The sequence below is a fragment of the Suricata suricatta genome, chromosome 17 (assembly GCF_006229205.1).
Source record: "Suricata suricatta isolate VVHF042 chromosome 17, meerkat_22Aug2017_6uvM2_HiC, whole genome shotgun sequence".
NCBI lineage: Eukaryota > Metazoa > Chordata > Mammalia > Carnivora > Herpestidae > Suricata > Suricata suricatta.
The window spans coordinates 44,012,090-44,033,941 of NC_043716.1; the positions used below are offsets into that span (position 1 = coordinate 44,012,090).

Below are 21,852 nucleotides of genomic sequence, written 5' to 3' on the forward strand. Positions count from 1 at the left end.
AAGCCTGGAGATCTCTAATTTAACATGTAGAGTTCAGATCTCTTAATAGTAACACACACACCATAATAGAAATTTCTGTTGAACAAAGCCTCCACCAACCAACCCCAAATTAAAAACTCACTTTATTTATCATGCATTTTAATTTCAGGTATTTTGAAGATGAGGAAGAAGACTCTAGCAATGTTGATTTACCTTATATTCCTGCTGAAAACTCGCCTACGCGCCAGCAGTTCCATTCCAAACCCCCAGATTCTGACAGCGATGATGATCCCTTGGAGGCATTCATGGCTGAAGTGGAGGCAAGTATTGAGGCTGTTTGTCCAATTTCAGAAGTTAGAAATATATCAAATTTACCTAGTTGTTCAGTCCTTCAGAATCTGTTTTCTGGCCCTTTTTTGTGAGAATTTTGCTCTCCTACTCTGAAGTTTCTAAACATACATCCACATACCCTGTAGCATTTTCAGAGAAGATCAGTGCCTAAAAATCAGAGTAGCTCAAGATTTGTGTGTGTGTGTATGTGTTTTGTTTTAATATTTCTTTGTATTTCCTTAATGGAATGAATATTATCTCATTCAGTGTCAATTTATTAAGTACATATTTATGTAAGGCAGTTAAACTTCTATAAGGAACTTGCTAAAATTGTGAATTCTGTATTCTGTACTTTTAATGTTCATTTTTTTCTTTTATTTATGTGTTTTTAAACATTTAAAAACATTTAAACATTTTAAACATATATATATATATTGTTTAACATTTACTTCTTATTGAGAGACAGAGAGAGAGCATGAGCTGAGAAGGGGCAGAGAGATGGGGAGACACAGAATCCGAAGCAGGCTCCAGGCTCTGAGCTGTCAGCACAGAGCCCAACATGGGGCTCGAACTCTCGAGCAGTGAGATCATGACCTGAGCCGAAGCCAGATGCTCAACCAGCTGAGTCACCCAGGCGCCCCTTATTTCTCATTATCAGTATCAGCATCTATGACGTCCCTGTAGAAATTGAAACTTGTAACTACTTCCTTCTTAAAATTCTTCTCACTAGACTTTGGTGATTTTGTGTTTTGTCCTTTTTCTTCCATTTCTCTGACTTTATGTATTTACTTTTTATTATTAAAAATTTCAAACACATATAAAAGTAGAATAATGTGCTCCCACCTGCCTTTCACCCAGCTTTATCAGTGAGCCGTTGTTGGCCAGTCTTGTGTCATGTAACCCTCTCTTTTAGAGTACTTTAAAGTAAATCTCAGGGGCGCCTGGGTGGCTCAGTCGGTTAAGCCTCCGGCTTCGGCTCAGGTCAGATCTCACCTTCGTGGGTTCGAGCCCCGCGTCAGGCTCTGTGCTGACAGCTAGCTCAGAGCCTGGAGCCTGCTTCCGGTTCTGTGTCTCCTTCTCTCTCTGCCCCTCCCCCTCTCATGCTCTGTCTCTCTCTGTATCAAAAATAAATAAAACATTAAAAAAAAATTAAAAAAAAAATAAAGTAAATCTCAGATACACCATTTCATCCATTTGTATTTCTGCATCTCTGTAACACTTAAAAAACATAACTACCATATCATCATACCAAGAAACAATCATTACATATGTATCTGACTGTTGTCTGTCACCCAGTTTCTCAAATACGATTACTCCTACACATCTCGATGTAGATTTGCTATTTTCACTCTTTATACATTCCTAATGACCTAAAGCTTAACGTCTGTGTGAAGAATTCATGTCTTTAGTTCCAGTTTCTCTTTGGCTTCAGCTCTGCTTTTCTAAAACATATTGGCCATTTTTACATGGATGGTGTCCCCCTGGCATCTTTTCTTCCTCAACCAGATCTTTGTCTTGCGTATTCCTGTTAATGCCAGATAATCAAACATGTTCGTGACTTACTTCATTTAATCCTCAAAATAACAATGGGGATTGGCAGAAAAAATACATAGAAATGTTTTTTAACTAATAAGATTATAAACTGAACCCTTGAGGCATGATCCTTTGCTCTAAATCGCATTGGTGCTATGTGGTAGAGCTGGGACCCTATTTTTTCTTGCTTAGTTGTCCAGAGAACCTAGCTCTTTCCAGTAAATCATGTTACCTTTCCCCTCATTTGGCAAGTTCTGTTCATCTTTGTAGTGTTGTTTTTTTTTTTTTTTGTTTGCATCTGTTCCTTTCTGCTTCCCCTCTAATCAGGCTGCTTTACATTTTCATTACCTCTTGCCTAGTCTACGTTTTCTCCGTGTCTTAGGCTCCCTGTTCTCCCATTTATGTGGTATACAGAAACAGAGCGATTAGACTACAGCATGTTGTTTGTGGTGTTATTCCTCTTAATAAAAACTGTCACTTCACTGCTGATGAAATAAAGTCCTTCCAGGTTTCTCAGTTACTCGTAATTTAAGTCTTAAGTCAGATCTCCTCTCTAAGAAAGGAGGGAAGAGAGCATCCAATGTCAATATTTTTGTTTGGCCTAGATACTGCCTTTTAAGCATGTGGGCCAGGATTTTTAAGATCAGGAGATTTTGTCTAAAAGGTCAGACTCTTGAAAAGTGGACCCTCTGGCAGTATTAAGCCTGCATCCTTGCATGGCACAAATATACTTGTGCTGAGCCAGTGCCTGCCTGCTTCAGACGGGGCTTTCTTTTCCTAGTTCACCTTAGTTCTGTCAGTCTGTTTTATCTTCTTGACTTCGAGGCTGCCACTTAAAACCATTTATCATCACACTTGTGTTGTAGTTTTCTTACAGTGGAGAAATAATTTTCTGAGCTTAGGCTTCTTATCAAATACCAGAAAATAAAAGACTCAGGGCTGTGTGATACAGGAGAAATTACAGCTTGCCGCTTTACAGTATTCCTGCTTTTAAAGTGAAAGCACAATATGTCTATATCTAAAGAAAACAACTATTCTTATCCTGGTTTACTTCCTACCAGTTGTCAGATTGGTACCCTCACTCAGTTGCCCATCTTTGATTTAGAATAACTCCCAATTACTTGCCTCTTAAAGAGTATGCACTTTTTGGAATCAGTTCCAAATCCCATATTCTTTCTGCTGTGTCATTCTGTATCTGAGTTCTTGTAGCACTGTATTTCCACCATAACACTCACCAGAACTATTCACAACTTCCATGTGCTTTGCAACATGATTCTCTTTGCAAGTGAAGGCAATAAATGGTTTGTCATTTCGTGGTGTCTTATGTGTTTTTCTCCCCCATTGTCTTGAGGTATGGACATTTCCCATAGGGCTGTTTCTCATTATATCTTGCAATCCCTAGTGGTGAGTAAGAAAAATCACTTCTTGGGGCGCCTGGGTGGCTCAGTCAGTTGAGCGTCTGGCTTCGGCTCAGGTCATGATCTCACAGTTTGTGGGTTCGAGCCCTGCGTCAGGCTCTGTGCTGACAGCTAGCTCAGAGCCTGCAGCCTGCTTCAAATTCTGTGTCTCCCTCTCTCCCTGACCCTCCCCTGCTCATGCTGTCTCTCTCTGGCTCTCAAAAATAAATAAAAGAAAAAAAATTAAAAAAAAAAAGAAAAATCATTTCTTGATTTTTTTTCAGTTTAAATTCAGATTTTATTTTTAGTAATGCAAGTTGGTATAACCCTTTTTGAGTGGAAGCATCCAAAAAAGGCCCAGTTTCTCCTGCTTGGCATTTCAAGTAGTTGAAGCTGTAGGAGGGTAAATCTTTTTGATACGGTGTCATTCTGCTGGGTGTCTTTTCGTATCGTATCAGAAGGTTTTGCTGATTTTAGGATATTGTCATCTTGGAAAGAGTGTTGTTGCCACAGTATTGCATTAATCTTTGATCTCAGGTATATTTTTTTCTGGAAAGTAAACTTTTCTAGTGTTTGAACTCAAGATGAAGATTTATTGTTTTGCCAGTGTTTCACAAAAAAGATTTATGTGGGCTTTAAAAAATATGTCCTGTGTTTGTGGCCCTTTCCTTATGCTACACTGAGTATATTGTATATCTGTCTCAGATCTTTGAAAAGTAGATTTGTTTGTATGTAGTAGTTTATTTATTTTAGAATAACTCCTCTTTATTAAGAACATTTGATTAGATAGAACACCTGACCATGCTAGGTTATAGTTAGTGACAGTTTTTTAAATCATAGAAATCAGAAAAAAAAACTTATAACAAGAAACAGTAGTGCAAGATGTGTGTAAACCTTAGGGAAAATTACTGAATTCTTCTGACCTTGATTTTCATATGTATAATACAGAGAATTAGATCAGTGATTATCAATTTGCTGTATATAAGAATTACCTGTGAAAAATGTAAAATAGATGCGTTCAACTTCATCTCCAAGGATTCTGATTTGGTAGATTCAGAGCAGTGTTTTCCCAACCTCAGGACTTTGGCATTTGGGGGTTGATAATTTGTTGTGAGGGCTGTCCTGTGTGTTGTAGGATGTTTGTCAGCATCTGTGGCCTCTGTCCACTAGATCTGGTAACAACCCCTCCTGCTCCCCACTCCCACCCCCGCACAGAAGCAACCAGAAATGTCTCCAGACGTTGCCAAATGTCCACTAAGGACCGTATCACCCCAGGTTGAGATCAGTCTTTCCAAAGTCAGATCCAGAAATTTGCAGGTTTTTTTTTTTTTTACCAGCCCCATCCGTAGTTTGATGTAAAAGGACTTAAACTATGCTTTGAGAAAGGCTAATTTGCCTGCATTTAAGGCCTTTTAACAGCCACAATTCAGTTTTTTTAAAGAGTAACCAATCAAGCATTTTTTCTAATTTTTTCATGTATGCAATGCAGTCAGCCCATATATAGCCAAGGCTTTAGAACATTTAGGTATTTCCCTACGAAAAAATTGTTGGGGGCCTAGCTGGCTCGGTTGATTTCCGCTCCGGTCAAGCTCTCACAGTTTGTGAGTTCAAACCCCATGTCAGGCTCTGCACTGACAGCACGGAACCTGGTTGGGATTCTCTTTCTGCCCATCCTCTGCTTTCTCCCCTTCAAATTAAAGATTTAAAAAAATGTCAAAGGCGCAGTTTGATTGCATCAAGATATAATTGTCAAAATGCACAGCCCAAACTGTGATGGCACTTGTTCAGACCTAAAAATACTGTATAAAATTATCTCCATTGTAATGTTTTCAGTGGATATGATTCCATTCAGCTTTTTGTTTCATTAGGATCAGGCAGCTAGAGACATGAAGAGGCTTGAAGAAAAGGACAAGGAAAGAAAAAACGTAAAGTAAGTTGTTTTCTTCTCCCTCAAAAGGTTACATGAAAAGTGCTAAAGTATTACAAAGCTTATTCCCCCAAAGTTCATAGAGAAAAAATACACAGTTGTCTTGACTTGAAGTTATTCCTGTATCTTGAATATTATTTCTGTAGGTAATAGAGATCACAGAAGTCTTGCATTTGCAATAATAATCATTCTTTTTAGTAGAATAATATTTTGGCGTTTAATTATAAATAGTTTTTTAGTAGATACACGAGTGAATTACAGTAGGAGTTAAGAGAATGTCATTACTAAAGTTTGGGCTCATTGTTCTGAGTTTTGTCCCATAATTAATATAAAATAGGTTAATGCGTATATGATTGATTATGAAGAGTAATGGTGATTATTATCATAAAAAGTACATTATTAATAGATGAAATAACTTGGCTTACTTAAGGAGTGATATCATGCTTTAGCAACTGACCAGAACTTGAAATAGTTTATTTTCTGGGAAAGAGAATTCTCCTCTTTCCCTTGCTGAACACACTCCTCTTGAGGCTTTTGCTCCCAGGCACAGGTATTGGATTTCTCCACCTGCCTCAGGCCGCCCCCCCCGCCCCACCCAAGGCTCCTGTGCCACATGGAGGCTCAGCCCTCTCTTTGGTGCTTCCTGTGTGCTGTGCCCTCTCCCGCTGCCCTACACTGGTGATGTGGCTTGCCCTGAGAGGAGCAAGTGCTCTAGGTCAGGCAGAAGGTCTCATCCGAAAGACATGGTTGTGGGAACTTAGCAGCCATACTTTCTGTAGCTCCTGAGAGGCGATGGCCCCCTTCTCCCTGGGAACTGCTTAGGAATTTTAGTACCAAAGTTACAAAAGAGTTGAGGTCGTTTTTCTCTGTCCCCAAGGATTTTCGCTAAATCCAGTCACTTCAGCGTTAGAAACACTGGGGAACATGAAAATTGTGACACTCTTTTTAGTGTCTACCAAATAGAGAGGGGTGTGTGTGTGTGTATGTGTGTGTGTGTGTGTTTTAAATAAACTGCAGTTTGTTTTTTAAATTGTGTTTCACAACTGCATTGTGTTTGTCGTATGGGGTTGACAAGGCCAGGATCCTTGGGTATCTGTCTTCAAGTTTTTACTCCTTACCTTTGTTAGAAATTGACGTGTATGGGGTACCGTATCATCCCATGCAAACTGCAGCTTCTAGAGTGAAGCCACACATGTATGATGGATGGTTAGTTTACAGTGTGCTTATTGCTGCTTTATTATTGTTAGTGTTGAGTGTCCCTGTGCCGGTGTATGGAATTCAACACTAATCTGCTGTAAGTGTGGAGCTGGGTATGTGGAACATTTGCAGGGAAGTTTGTTTCTCCGCTTGTTTTTCCAGGGGTATTCGAGATGACATTGAAGAGGAAGATGACCAAGTGAGTCCTATGCAGTATTTCTATCTTTTATTTTTACCCCACAAAGTCTACTCTGGGGACAAGCTAGAGCTTGCCTTCACTGAAATGGCCATTCCTTGCTCCTTTTCTACATGTATGACTAGTTGGTAATAGAAAAATTCACATGGCTTTCCCCCATGTTGAAGATGGAACTTTTGATCAACTAGGACATCAAAAACCATGAGCTTTATTCAGCTTGATTTTTTTTTTTCAAAATTAATGTTTAGACGGCTAAATCAGGAAGTAATATGGGATCTACTGATAGCCTCTAGCAACATCTAACCTCTACCTCTTTCTAAGGGTCTATTTGTGATTCTTGTATTTCAAGATGGAACATTAATTTACTGATTGTCCTTTAGTATTTTTTTTCCCCAATGCTGAGTTATGGGATGGTGAGAAGGGAACCAGAGTGAGCAGTAGCCCTTTCCAGGTTTGTGACCCTTCTAATCAGGGTCAGCTTCCAAACTTGGTTTGGCAAATCCACAGCTGTGCTCCACAGCTCTGGGCAGGATAGGTAGACCCCCCCCACCCCTGGAAGACTGTGGGACAGACAGATTTGTAGAGCTTCTTGTTAAAGGAGTTAAATCATTGTATAGCACTAACTGTCTCATTCATTTTTTTCTGATTGTCCCTTTGAATACTGCTATTGTTAAAGGGATCATTGCTAGTAAAAGTCTTGCCTTATTTGGTAGGTATTTAAACTGTGCAGTCATCTGGTATACTGTGTGCACCAGTTACAGGAGCAGAACTGTTCTTCGTTGTATTTGGGTGTGATTATGTTCTTGTGCTTTCCTGCAGGAAGCTTATTTTCGGTACATGGCAGAGAACCCAACTGCTGGTGTGGTTCAGGAGGAAGAAGAAGATAATTTGGAATATGACAGCGATGGAAATCCAATTGCACCTTCCAAAAAAATCATTGATCCTCTTCCTCCCATTGATCATTCAGAGGTATGCTGTTTCTTGCTGAATTTGATTCTTGTTTCAAAAGCTGATAGTTCTTTTTAGCTTTAATATTAGGTTTTTGCAAATCTAAGTAATCATGATTCATACTCCTTATGTCATGAAAAATATGCGTTCTTCGGGATCTTCTCGTGTCTGCCCTGTGGTTGAGGCTTTGTAGTCTGTGTTGTTTTTCAAGGTCCAGCTGAGTCACTTGTTCCCATTTGATTTTAAGCTAAGAATTTTTTTCAAGTGATCCTACTTGTTTTCCAGACCATCATCTACCTTTAAAAATGGGCCCTTGAGCCCACTTATGTTTTTTAATTGCCGTAAGTCTTGTTTCTCTCAGATCTGGGGCAGATGAAAGACTGTTTCTTCAAAGTGGAACTAGCAATTATAGTTTCCTTAAGTCAGGAAAAAAGAATGAGGATATTGGTGTATCTACTTGAAAAAAATTGGTATTTCATTCAGGTTAAATACCAGACTAGACCTTGCATGCCTTAGTGAGCCTAGGTCTAGGACAGTGGTTCTGACAGTGTGGTCCAGGGACTCTAGAAGGATCTGTTCAGGGAGTCCACAAGGTCAAAAGAATTTTCAGGGGTGCCTGGGTGGCTCACTTAAGCATCCAGATTTTGATACCAGGTCGTGATCTCTCGGTCATGAGATCAAGCCCCATGTAGGGCTCCTCAAGCTGAGCATGGAGCCTGCTTGGGATATTCTGTCTGCCTGCCTGTCTGTCTGTCTGTCTCCCTCCCTCCCTCTCCCTCTCCCTCCCCCTCCTTCCTTCCCTCTTTCCTGCTTGTTCTCTCTCTCAAAATAAATAAACACTGCTTAAATAAAAAGAAAAAAGGGTGACCACTTATCAAGTCTTAGTATACTATCAAAGAAGGGAAAAAATCCACAATAATTTGAAAAGACTATAAATACTCTCTTCCCTTTCCAGTTACATATGTTTGTGAGGCAGACTTTCTTCATAGGCTTCAATCAAAACAATATGTTGTATACAATTTGAATCGAGTAAGAACCAATTTCTTTTAAGTCACACGTTAAATAGATATGTAAAAAGGGGCACCTGGCTGGCTCCATTGGTAGAGCATCTGACTCTTGATCTCGGGGTTATGAGTTTGAGCCCCACATTGGGTGTAGAGATTAAGATCACTTAAATAAAACTTTAGTGGGGCGCCTGGTTGGCTCAGTTGGTTGGGTGTCCAGCTTCAGCTCAGGTCATGATCTTGCAGTTTGTGGATTCAAGCCCTACGTTGGGCTCTGTGCTGACAGCTCAGAGCCTGGAACCTGCTTCAGATTCTTTGTCTTCCTCTCTCTCTGCCCCTCCCCTGCTCATGCTCTGTCTCTCTCTGTCTCAAAAATAAGTAAACACCAAAAAAAAAATTTTAAATAAATCTTTAAAAAAGAGATTTGTAAAAATTTAAAACAAGGCTATGACTTTTTTAAATTAAAGCTTATATGCTGAAGTATAATGAGTGTATTCTTAAATAATAAATCTTAAAAGACATTTCTTAGTATTAGTTTTAATATGGTAAATATCACTGCATGAAACCCACACAAGCAAAAGCTTGTTGTATTTTTAAAGGCATCTGAGACCAAAAAAAAAAGTTTGAAGAACCACTGGTAAGACTAGGGTATAGACTGTCTTCAATTTTTGAAGTGTTTCCTTTTACACAGATGCTACCAAATAGTGCCTTGGTATTTTACTTGTGGCAGATGAAACTATGTGAGACTGATAGGGGAGGGAGCATCTGTGACAAAGGATGACAGCCTAGTAAGGAGAAACGCATAAGCACTTGGAACAGTCCTCTCAGAAGCCCTTTGAGGCCCTTGGCGAAGCTCTCAGGCCTCCTCAGCCTGCTGGCGCGGCCCACTGCTGCTCTGTGCTGTGGGCAGTCTGCTTGGCGGGACAAGCCGTGTGGAAAGGATAACCTTTCTGCCTACAAGTAGCTGTCTTCACATTCATGTCATGTATGTATTTGTACATTTGTCGCTCTATTCATTTCATGCCTGTACATAGAAAATTACATATCTTTATGTAAAATTTGTCAACAAGAATTCTTGCCCTCATGGAGCTTCCATTCTGATAAAGTGAACTGAAGAACAGCTCAGTGCAGCATTCCAAAAGGTCCTATTAGTAGTACTAAAGGGGAACTTATTTCTTACTTGGTTGGTAATACCATGAAAAGATCATTAAACTTTAGGCTATATCCAGAATTAACATAATTTTATTGTAGATCTATCGTGTGATTAAAGAGAATCAGCCAAATTCCTAAGTGGTGATAATGCCTTTTTTTTTTAAATGTTTATTATTTGTGAGGGAAACAGTGTGAGTGGTGGAGGGGCAGAGAGAGAGGGAGACACAGAAACTGAAGCAGGCTCCAGGCTCTAAGCTATGAGCTATCAGCAAAGAGCCCAGTGTGGGTCTTGAACCCACCAACCATGAGATCATGACCTGAGCTGAAGTCAGTCGCTTAACCAACTGAGCCACCCAGGCACCCCTGATAGCCTATTTTATAGTCCCAGTACAATAAGTTAGGAAAAGAGTGTTAATGACTTTTCCCCTCTTTGCAATAGGAAATGCTTAGCCATACAGTTTATAAAAGTTATATAGAGTTCCATGTTTTTAAAAGAGAACTCCCTCTGAAGGCAGAGCTTTCCTCAAAGGAAATATTAGAAATGTTTTTAAATGCTAGAGCTATGAAACAGCTTATTCCAAAACATATATTTAAATGTTACAGGGTGCAATGTCCTTAAAACATTGATCTAATGAGGCCTTTGGCATTGTAGATTCCTTAGTCTGCATCAGGATTATTCCGATCCAAGGGATCCTTTAAGAGTGTCTTTAGGAAGTACGTTGGTGTTTACATTGAAAATGAATATAGGAAAAGACATTGTATATTTGAGATGTGTATTATGAATAAGTGAATTCTTTTGTCCTCACTAGCTGGTTAAGGCTTTATTTGTGTAATATGTGCAAAAGGTTATTTTGTATTAAAATCAAACTTACAGGATTGACTCTTGAATTCTAGACTAACTTTGAATAATTGGACCTGCAGATTGACTATCCACCATTTGAAAAAAATTTTTACAATGAGCACGAAGAGATAACCAACCTCACCCCTCAGCAGCTAATAGATCTCCGTCATAAGCTCAATCTTCGGGTAAGTCAACCATGAAGCCAAATATTTTTATATTAATTACTTTGGAGTTAGTATTATTGCTTATCCAAATTAAAATAACCGTCATTTCTAATGGTCCTTGGTCTATCTTTGATAGAGGCTCCTGTGTCTTGATTTTATTGTTTTAATCTTCCACCTATTTTAGGATAGAATTGTTATATCTTAAATGCAACACACATGAATATGTATTCAATTTTATATGTTGGAATAATAAGTCATTGTGACCTTGAAGTCAGTGAGTAATTCTGCAGTGAGTATGGTGTGCTAGGAACTGTGTTGGGTGGGCTAGAAATGAAGGATAAGGGTCTCATCTTCAGGAAGAGGAGACATGACTAATAGATGCAAACAATATGTGGAGTCCTAGGATATTTTAAAGTTAAGGTCTCCTCAAATTATATGTAGCATACGTTTAAAAAAGTTAGAAGAAGAAGAAATTAACATTCATTTCAGAGTAATCATTTTATAATAGTTCTAAGCTGTCTGCCAAAAAGCTTGGGGTTGCATGTTGACCACATTGTTTAAGCACTGCTGCGTGTTAGTTAAATGAAACACGGAGATAATACAGTACGATCTCCTCTAGTGCGGACAGCTTTCTGGCCTGTTGTCTGCCTTACCAGCTTCTACGTGATGTTTGAACTTCTGTTTTCCCAGAGAGGATGTGTGCATATGCGCACATTGTCAGTTTTCCAAGGCTAACCACCCCCACCCCCGCAAAAATAAAAATAAAACCCTTTTAAGTGAAATCCTGATTAGACATATCAGTATTAGAAGCTTTGCAAGGCAAAAAGGAGCTTATAAACCCCATTCTTCACCTGGGTAAGTTTGAACAATGTGTGTCAGTGGCTGTGGACCATCATTAAGTGGGATACTAATTCTGCAGCAGAACTAAAACTGGAGACAGTAGATTGTATCCAGTGTGTATAGACCTGTCTTATTTGGAGCTCCATTGCACTTTTCATTTTATTCGAAGAGTAAATTTTCATTTTTTTCTACCATGTGGTTAATAGTTAATGCAGAATGGCAGAAAAGAATATTCATGTCTTTTCCCAGTTCATTGATCAATCATTTTTATTTCTTATAAGAAAATTAATCTTGATTTAAGAGCTTTCTAGGAGGGGCGCCTGGGTGGCTCAGTCGGTTAAGCGTCCGACTTCAGCTCAGGTCATGATCTCACAGTTCGTGGGTTCGAGCCCCACGTTAGGCTCTGTGCTGACAGTTCAGAGCCTGGAGCCTGCTTCGGATTCTGTCTCTCCCTCTCTCTCTCTGACCATCCCCCACTCATGCTCTGTGTGTCTCTCTCTCTCAAAAATAAACATTAAAAAAAAAAGCTTTCTAGGTTCTTAGTCATTTAAAAAATACTTTCCCCAGTTTATCTGTGGTTTGTTTTTCTTTCCAAGATTTTATTTAAATTCAAGTTAGTTAACCTATAGTGTAGTATTGGTTTCAGGAGTAGAATTTCGTGATTCATCACTTAGATTTAACACCCAGTGCTCATCCCAACCGGTGCCCTCCTTAATGCCCGTCCCCTGTTTAGTCCATCCTGTGCGCCCCTCCCCTCCTCTCTGGCAACCCTCAGTTCTCTGCAGAGAAAAATCTCGTATGGTTTATCTCCCTTCTCTGTTTATCTTACTTTTCCTTCCCTCCCGTTTTCATCTGTTTTATTTCTTAAATTCCACCTATGAGTGAAATCATAATGGTATTTATCTTTCTCTGTCTTATTTTACTTAGCACCGTTCAGCTCCATTCATGTCATTGCAAATGGGCACTTAGTTGTTTTAAATCATGTGAAAATTATCTCAGGAATATTTAACATGGAGTTTTTTATGTGAGGTTTTAGGTCCATTATTATTTGAGTTCTACCTTTTCAGTGTATGTGACCACAGACTTGTATTTTCCCTTCTTTATACGCAAGCTAAGTACAAGACACAGGTAAACACTGTTGAACTTCCGATGCTGCTTATTTTGAAGTATGAGTCATTCCTGGGAGTTGTCTCTATCTCTAGGTCTCTGGTGCTGCACCTCCTAGACCAGGAAGTAGTTTTGCTCATTTTGGGTTTGATGAACAACTTATGCACCAGATTCGGAAGTCTGAGTACACACAGCCGACTCCAATACAGTGCCAGGTGAGTACCACATAATGAGAGAAAGACCCAGTAGAGTGGTGTCCAGTGACCATGCTTCTTGTACAAGCAGGTCAAAGCAGTAAACAGTATTTGGTCCAGAATTATATTGACGTGGGAAGAAACTGCTAAATATTTCCTCTTTGGCTTAGTCTTCAACTTTTGCTTTAATTAAGGGGGAAGAAAAGAACATACGTGAAATCAAAGAGTATTTTTGAAATCTTTGAAAATTAAAGGATAGAAGTGAATTATTTACCATCCTAAGATGTTGCTAAAAGGCCTGGGCAGTATTCTTTTGTATCTGATAAACATCTTGAAAATACGACCTGAAGAAAACAATTCATTGGCCTAAACTTAACGAAAAAGATTTGTGTGGTAGACAAATACAGCACTGTCGGTGACTAGGGTTCCTTTGTCTATGACTTGAAAATTCTCACTTCTGTAACTGGAAGTAATAACTTGTTTCCATGTATATATGTGATTTATTCATTCCTATACAGAATATGAGAATTTTCTGTATGTGAATGAGTAAGATAATCTACCTTCTCATGTGGAAATTTTAATTTTAGCAACCCACTTACACTGTGTTGAAATTTTTTAGTTCTGTATCTCAAGCAAAATACAGTCATTCATATTTTCTAAATGGTGGCCGATCCACATAAGGAGAATGATAATATTTCCTATAAATCGGGAAGTTTATGGAAATGCTCGTATTCACTGTTAGTTTATAGACCGTGTGCATAACCCATCGGGTTATTTTTGTTCCTTTGGAAAGGAATGTCCTTGATTTCCCTAGGATTTCCTTCAGTACATCTTTATAATTTTAAAGTTTATAGTGGATATACTTTATTTTTTCTCCAGGGTGTGCCTGTGGCATTAAGTGGTAGAGACATGATTGGTATTGCCAAAACAGGCAGTGGCAAAACTGCAGCTTTTATCTGGCCCATGTTGATTCATATAATGGACCAGAAGGAACTAGAACCAGGGGATGGACCAATTGCAGTGATTGTGTGTCCTACTAGGGAGCTTTGCCAGCAGGTATGTACTTGTAGAATGCCCCCTTTCGTATATGAACTAATGTGGGACTAGCTGGTCAATTGAGTAGAACTAACTGGGAAACTTTTTTCACTTTTTATTTATTCATTTAAAAAATGTTTACTTTAGAGAGAGGGAAAGAGTGAGGGAGGGGCAGAGGCTCCAAAGCAGGCTCTCTGCTGTCAGCTTGATAGCTATGTGGGGCTTGACATGGGGCTTGAACTCACGGACCATGAGATCATGACAAGAGCCAAAGTCAGACACCTAACTGAGCCACCCAGGTGCCCTGGGAAACTTTTTTCAAAACTGTGGTGAAATGAACATAAAATTTTATCATTTTAATCATTTTTCAAGTGTGTGGTTCAGTGCCATTAAGGACATTCATGTTGTGCTACCACGAAACTTTTGGAAAGTACTATTATGTATTTTCTATATAATGAAATGCATTTCTGTAGAGACCACTATTTTAAGAGAAAAGAAAACACATTGGAAATTGTGTTTTCTTCCTGGGTTCATTCGTTTTATTTGGGTAGAACAGTAACGACAAGGTCAGGAACAAAAGTGAAAAAGAAATGAATAGGAGCACCCGGGTGGCTCAGTCAGTCGGGCGTCTGGCTTCGGCTCAGGTCATGATCTCATGGTCCGTGGATTCGAGTCCCGCATGTGGCTCTATGCTGACAGCTCAGAGCCTGGAGCCTGTCTTCAGATTCTGTGTCTCCCTCCCTCTCTGACCCTCCCCTGCTCACACTGTCTCTCTGTCTCTCAAAAATAAATAAAATACATTAAAACTTCTTTGAAAAAGAAAGAAAAAAGAAATGGATAATCCAGATCATAGCCTGTGGGATGTACGTGACTTCATTTACTTTCAGAACTCACTTCTGAGTAGTAACAGGTATTTGTCAGTGTCATGATTTGTTCATGTCGTTACGTCAACAACCTTGCAGATCCATGCAGAGTGTAAGCGGTTCGGGAAAGCGTATAACCTTCGATCAGTGGCCGTGTATGGAGGAGGGAGCATGTGGGAGCAGGCCAAAGCCCTTCAGGAAGGGGCAGAGATTGTTGTGTGTACCCCAGTAAGTACGTCCTGGGTTTTACTGGCTCCTCAGACACTCTCGGTGTGGAAAAGGCGAGTTACCGAATGGCACCCCCCCTAAGACATGGTCTAGCAGGGTCGAGATCCTCTGATAAATCACAGCTTGTGGCTTTGGTTTAATTTTGATTGGTTAATTGGATTCGCAGTCCATTAAGATTAATAGGTATAAATACTCCTCTGTTTTAAATCATTTTTGTGTTGTTTTGTTTTGAATGCTCTCTTAGCAAATGGATCTGTGGTTACTGAGAGCATCAAGAATCAGAAAGATATTTGGAATACAGTCAGAATTGCCTAGAAGAATATAGTCTAAACAATAAAACCCATCAATAAGGTTTTAAATTAGGTCATGTAAAAATACCTCACAAAATAGTTCTGGCCATTTTCCCACAATTAGGTTTTTAGTTCTTCTGTTCTTTTATGCTCTGTAGTGCATGCTGTCCAAGGCTGTCAGACCCAGTGTCTTACAGTCTACGATTGGATTATTAGTACTTTTGCTGGAAGCACAGTTATAGAAAGTTCTTGTAAATGCCGTTAATTATACTTACTTTTCATTTTCTGGATCTTATAGGGTCGACTGATTGATCATGTGAAGAAGAAAGCTACAAATCTTCAAAGGGTCTCTTACCTTGTGTTTGATGAAGCGGATCGAATGTTTGACATGGGATTTGGTATGCCTTTAATACCAGTTTTTTCCCCCCCCATCCTCACGATACTCGCTTTTTCCTTGTCTTTCTAGGCTTAACAATTTTTTTCTATATGAAAGAAGCTAAAAATACTCCTGTACAAGATTAGATCATAGAGCTAAGCCATTCAATATTTTAGGAGTTCTCTCAGGAAGTATACATTAGGCGTGCCTGGGTTCCAGACATTTGGAAGTGCCGGCATATACAGGGGGAATATTTTCCCTATATTTTTATTCATATGCCTTTAATTGTAGAGGTCAAGGTGTGTGTTCTTAGGTGGGTGGATGTTATATCCTTGAAGGCCCTTTGCTTTCCTGTCCTTCCTGACTTAGCCAGCTATGTGAAATTCTAAATAACCCACCTTTACTGATGGGAACACTGCTGGGCCCAGCCCAGCTGGTGGAGGGAAAGTGTTTCTGGGTTTCATACTGAATGATAGGTCCAGGAGTTTCAAATTTTCCTTAATAGTTATGACTTCTCATATGAAGATTTTTACTGAAATGACTTTTTTCCTAGGCGTCCCAAACTGTGGTACAGACTTCTGATGTTTTATTGTTCTCCTTGCAGAGTACCAGGTGCGATCCATAGCGAGTCATGTCCGTCCTGACAGACAGAGTATGTATGAAGCAGTTTGGGTTTTTTTTTTATTAAGTCACATTTATACTCAGAATAAACACCTGTGTATTTTATAAGCACTCACAGTATGGTAGCAGAAATGATGTTCTGTGTGTCCTGGTGAGAATAGAGGAGATAAAAAATAGTTTGTCTGAAAGTGACCGACCTTTAGAGGTCATCAGATGTAACTCACTTGTTTTTGGGATGACAACCCAAGGCTGAGGATTAAGTGACTTGTCCCAAGTTACTCGGTGTTACCAGCACGTAGAGGCGAAACACCGTGCGGATCTCCTGACTTGAAATCCAGAGCCTTTTTGAACCATGCTGACAGTCCCTCTCTTCACTGAACATGTATAAAAAATAGAAAAAGGAAAATGTTTTTTCCTTAGTGAATCAGTTTTGAAACTAAATTTAAAGTTCAGGTGGTTTATTTTATAAGCTGAATAATTCTAAATGTTGGTAGGAGGCTTAGTGGATATTCAAACAAGAAGTCATACTGCTTATGTAACAGAATTTATTTACCTTTTATAGCTCTCTTATTCAGTGCAACTTTTCGGAAAAAGATTGAAAAACTGGCCAGAGACATCCTAATCGACCCTATTCGTGTGGTGCAGGGAGACATTGGAGAGGTAACCCTGATAAGTAGGACCAGATGGGACCCCAGGGGGTTATTTCTCAGATTACGGAGAAAATAGAATTAATATCTCACTGTTAAAGAGGAGAAACATGTTACTATGCATTTACAGATGAGGCAGCACGATTCAGGTTTGTTTTAAAAAACACAAGGTAGGAGGACAACTAAATTGTCAAAATAGCAATAATTATTGAAACTGGGTGATGGGTACATGGGAGGTGATTGTGTTCATTTATTTTTTGGGGGAATGTTTAAAATTTTCCATAATAAAAAGTAAAAAATTCTTTTGGGGGTAAAAAAAAAAAAAAAAAGCAGACTTTGCCTGGAAGATTGCTGGTCAGTGAGGACGGCGCTGACATTTTGAGTGATTGTAGGAGCAGCAGGCTGACTGCACAGCATGGAGTCGGGGGCCTGCAAAGGCCTGGTGAAAACGAGCTCATGGCATTTTTCTTACCTGTGCACATGTCCTGTGCGGAAAATCTCCCCGAACTGGGGCGTGGAATTAAAGCTCCCTTTTGAATTCCTTCCGGTGTTTGAATTCCCTACGTTCTGTACAGTCAGTGTTCTGACATTGTCGGCTTTTCATTTTTGAGTGCCTGCTGTGTGCATGTGTGCATTGTGCTAGGAGCAGCGAATGGAGAGGACAGAAAAGGAGCTAAATTGATTAGGGAGAATCTGAATAGGCCTGTAAAAATGTCTTTTAAAGTACTTGGGCTGATGTTAGGTATATATACAAGAAAGGGAAGATGGAGAGCGCAGCAGTTTGAAAAGAAATAGAAGTTTTGAGCTGCACTTGATTTGCTGAAGGAAGGTCCGAGGAGAAGAGGGGACTATTGAGGGTTCTTCTAGATGCAGATGGAAAGTGTGCAGTCTGGTCCTTGTTCAGGTGCCCCTTGGCACAAACGTCACAGTCCTGTTTCCTCTTTTTCAGGCAAATGAAGATGTGACACAGATTGTGGAGATTCTCCACTCTGGGCCTAGTAAATGGAACTGGCTCACCCGGCGTCTGGTGGAGTTTACCTCTTCAGGAAGTGTCCTCCTGTTTGTTACTAAAAAGGCCAATGCTGAAGAGCTAGCCAATAACCTTAAGCAGGAGGGTCATAATCTCGGGTTGCTTCATGGGGACATGGATCAGAGTGAAAGAAACAAAGTCATTTCAGACTTTAAGAAAAAGGACATCCCTGTCCTGGTGGCCACAGATGTTGCAGGTAGAGTATGACTCCGCTCAGTGACCGTACATTTCTGTGCTGTAAGTGTGCTCTGTCCTGCTGTGGAAGACCTGCAGTGCCTGACCGGGCTGAGTGAAGGCATTCTGCCGGCCTGGCTGGCCACGCCAAGCCAGGCAAGTGGTTCAGAGCCTCGAGACTGCAGTCTGTACCACTTTTCACTTAATGTTTCTCTTTGGGGGAAAAAAAAAAAATCTCTGCAGTTGGAAGAAACTCGGGGAAAAATTGGTCGAACCGGTTCTGTCACAGGCTCTGTCTCTGTTGTGTGTCTGAATGTACTGGCTGTCTTACATTCATTGGGCATACGTCAGTCAAGATCAAAAAAATTTTGAAGTGTGGTTCTTGGCTGGCATTGTGTTCTCGGTTTTTTGTTTTCCAGGGTTTTTTTTAATGTTTATTTATTGAGCCACCCAGGTGCCCCGTGTTCTCGGTTTTAATAGCTGCCCTTAAACATTCATGTTTTCTCCCAAAAGAAGATAATTTATCAGCAATTTGATGCTGGCTTTATTTTATACACTCTTGGTGCAAGAGAGACCTTGGTAGAAGGTATCTCTCCCTTAGGCGGTCATAGATTTGACAGTAGCAGGATTTGCTCTTGAAGGGTAACTTTAATTAAATGCTTGTGTATTAGCTCACCAAGCCATGCACTTTGCCTAGGTTAGAGGAACGTGGGTTCTTAAAGAGCTAGCATTTGCATTACTTTGCTTTTTTGACTCATGCTGAAGAATAAAAGAATTTGGTTGTTTTTATTTCAGCCCGTGGTCTGGACATTCCTTCAATTAAGACCGTCATTAACTATGATGTGGCACGAGACATCGATACTCACACTCACAGGATTGGCCGCACAGGACGAGCGGGTGAGAAGGGCGTGGCCTATACCTTGCTGACCCCCAAGGACAGCAGTTTTGCTGGTGACCTTGTCCGGAACTTGGAAGGAGCCAATCAGCATGTTTCCAAGGAACTCCTAGATCTAGCAATGCAGGTAAGGGGTTGGGCACACTTCAGATTGCCCCAGGATGTAAAACTAAGTGAAAAAAAATTCAACAGGCTTGAGAAAATCAACGTCGAAACAGGACAGGAAAGTTGGGGCCATGGGTGGAGACAGTGCTTATGAGGCACAGATCAGTATCATAGGACATTAAAATTCTTCTGATCTGCTTAATCCTCTCCTCTCAGCAACATGTTTGAAAAGCTGTTCCTTTCTTTGCTATAATCTGTCCCTCTGAAATGTCTGCCTGCTTGCCTCATAGCATACTTGTAAGTTTAATCCAAAGATGACTGCTGTTCTCCCTACCGCTCTTTCTCCCAGTCTTCTTGGGGGCGGGGGGCTAAAAATGTGTGACGACTTAAGAAAACGATGTATTTAACTATTTTTCATGGACTTAGGTCTCAGACCTTTCACAGCCTCGATTACTGATCCAAAGTTGGGCATTCTGTTGAATTAAATCTTGAATCATCTTATTATGTCATCCCCATATTACAGATGGGTTCAGTGTAAATTCTGGTAGTAAAGATTTCGTATTTTTCAGATTCATAAGCCAGCTCACAGAATAGTTTACCCATAATGCACTTACAGTGTGGTACTGCTGCACATGCTCAGGGATCTGGGAGTAAAGGACCTGCATTGCAGGAACGAGAATGATGTTTCCTTCTTTTTCCTGGCTACAGAGAGCCAATCGTAAACTACATTTTCAAACAGGATAGATCTTTGGCTTTTTCATGCATCCCTTTTTGTGCCTGTGTCCTGCGCTTAGACTGTGTGATTAGCTTCCCTGGTCAGTGCCTTTCTGAAGTGCTTCACTTAGATTGTAAAATGTGATTGTCAGGTGAAGGGCTAACCTCTCCCATTCCTGTTTGCAGTCTGAAGAGAACTGAATAAATCTGACCAGTAGTGTTCTGCTAGTGATAAGCTAAAGGAATACTCTGGGTTATGGGTAAATGTTAACTTTCAGTTACGTGGCTGCCAGTCCTGGACGTCTGCCCCTAGAGCCAGTTCTGATGAACCTCACTTTACTTAACCTTTTTCCTTCACTTCTGAACCCGCCAGATTTTTAGAGTCCAGTGGTACAAATAGATTGAGAAGTAAAAAAATCAGTTCATTTTCCTGTAGGAAGTTAGGAGAGGCCAGAGTAAGTGTTCTGCATCTGAGGCTTATCTAATCACTTCCTCTCCCGGAAGCCCTGAAAAACAGCAGCAGTGGAAATCTTAGATAAGGTGCTAAGACTCCTGACCAATTTGGTGGACTAAGCTAAACTGTCCCTAAAACATTGGCTAAAGATGAAGCAGTAAGGTCCTCCCTCCCCTTAATTTCCTGTTGATGTTGTCTTCTTTGTCTGGCCGCCTCTTCCTCCCGTGGCCTAACCTTGGAATTGTGTTCATACAGAACGCCTGGTTTCGGAAATCCCGCTTTAAAGGAGGCAAAGGCAAAAAGCTGAACATTGGCGGAGGGGGCCTCGGCTACAGGGAGCGGCCGGGCCTTGGCTCAGAGAACACGGTGAGTCCAGACTACAGTAGTGCCCTTACGGCTGGTTCTGCGTCCTGGAAGAGGTTACAGCTGTCCTCCTCTACCTGAGGAGCCCTCCCTGAGGTCAGAACACTGTCTAGCAGGGACGTTGTGACTTTCTGTTGAAGAAGCAGCCGTGTGTACACGGTGATTAGACCTGCTCAGGAAATCGTCTAGATCAGCAGGGGTTTGCAGACTGCGGTCCCTGGCAGCAGCAACTGAAAACTGCACTGTCCCCTCCTCTGGGGCCCAGAAGTCGGTTTTTACAAGCCCTCCAGCACTGGCCTAGAGCCCGCTGGTACTAATGTCACTCTGTAAACTCTAGCTGTATCGTGTAACTAAAGTCAGGAATGCTTCCTTCATTTGGTGGGAAGTAGCATCAGAGTGTGGGGAGAGCTAGCTTTTCTCACAAAACAGGTAACTAAAGTGTCCCCTCACTGACTTTCTCAACTTTGATTCCTAAACTGAAGTAGAAATCCGCCAATCCATTTCTGGAGCTTTATAGTTAACTCAGTTTCTCTGGAAAAGAATCTGCTCCTGTGTCTCAGTAACAGGGATGCACAGGACACAGGCGCTGACTAGTGAAGGCTAACGCGGAGCACGTACCCTGTGCCAGGGCCAGCCACTGCAGGCAGTCACGTATATTAAGTCACTCTTCACAACCAGCCAGTGACAGCAAGTATGGACAATAAAACTGAGGCACCTCAAGTTCTATTCCAGTAAGTGTTGAAGCTGAGACTCAGGCTTATTTTCAGAGCAGATTCAGAGCCTGAGCAGTGCATATGCTACATGCATATGCTAGATACTGCCTTGTGGCCTCTTTATCCTTAGCATAAAGCTCTACAGAATTACATAAATATCAGATTTCTGTGTATAAGTATTACCACATGATTAGCTTTCAGCATTGTGTAACTTCATTTCCAATATATTATGGTTAATTCCCCCAAAACACAATCACTGGGCTAAAGGGATAAATAAAACATTTTAAACATTTTATGTTTTCCCATAAAATATAAATACAATATCCTGTTCCCACTGTAGCACCCACTTGTTTCCAGTAGACTGAGGCCATTCTGTCCTCAAGGGTGTGTATTTTTTTTTTTTTTTTTTTTTTTTAGGACCGAGGAAATAACAACAATGTAATGAGCAATTATGAGGCCTACAAGCCCTCCACAGGAGCAATGGGAGATCGGCTGACGGCCATGAAAGCAGCTTTCCAGGTCTGGAGTTAAGCAT

At 40.5% G+C, this 21,852-nt stretch overlaps 1 protein-coding gene across 2 annotated transcripts in view; it reads left to right on the top strand.

Annotated features, from left to right (window-relative positions):
- The window catches only part of DDX42 (DEAD-box helicase 42), a 36,745-nt gene that overhangs the window by 12,722 nt on the left and 2,171 nt on the right, over positions 1-21,852 (top strand). Inside the window, exons 3-17 of one of the 2 annotated variants that reach the window (XM_029928045.1) lie at positions 149-299; positions 5,108-5,169; positions 6,526-6,562; positions 7,379-7,528; positions 10,585-10,689; positions 12,711-12,830; positions 13,689-13,865; positions 14,807-14,935; positions 15,524-15,623; positions 16,206-16,253; positions 16,785-16,882; positions 17,819-18,095; positions 18,869-19,095; positions 20,497-20,607; positions 21,735-21,836. In XM_029928045.1, coding sequence (XP_029783905.1) covers positions 149-299; positions 5,108-5,169; positions 6,526-6,562; positions 7,379-7,528; positions 10,585-10,689; positions 12,711-12,830; positions 13,689-13,865; positions 14,807-14,935; positions 15,524-15,623; positions 16,206-16,253; positions 16,785-16,882; positions 17,819-18,095; positions 18,869-19,095; positions 20,497-20,607; positions 21,735-21,836 — 1,894 coding nt within the window. Of the gene's footprint in view, positions 1-148; positions 300-5,107; positions 5,170-6,525; positions 6,563-7,378; positions 7,529-10,584; positions 10,690-12,710; positions 12,831-13,688; positions 13,866-14,806; positions 14,936-15,523; positions 15,624-16,205; positions 16,254-16,784; positions 16,883-17,818; positions 18,096-18,868; positions 19,096-20,496; positions 20,608-21,734; positions 21,837-21,852 lie in introns of those variants that run through there. The other variant, XM_029928046.1, reaches the window with a different exon arrangement.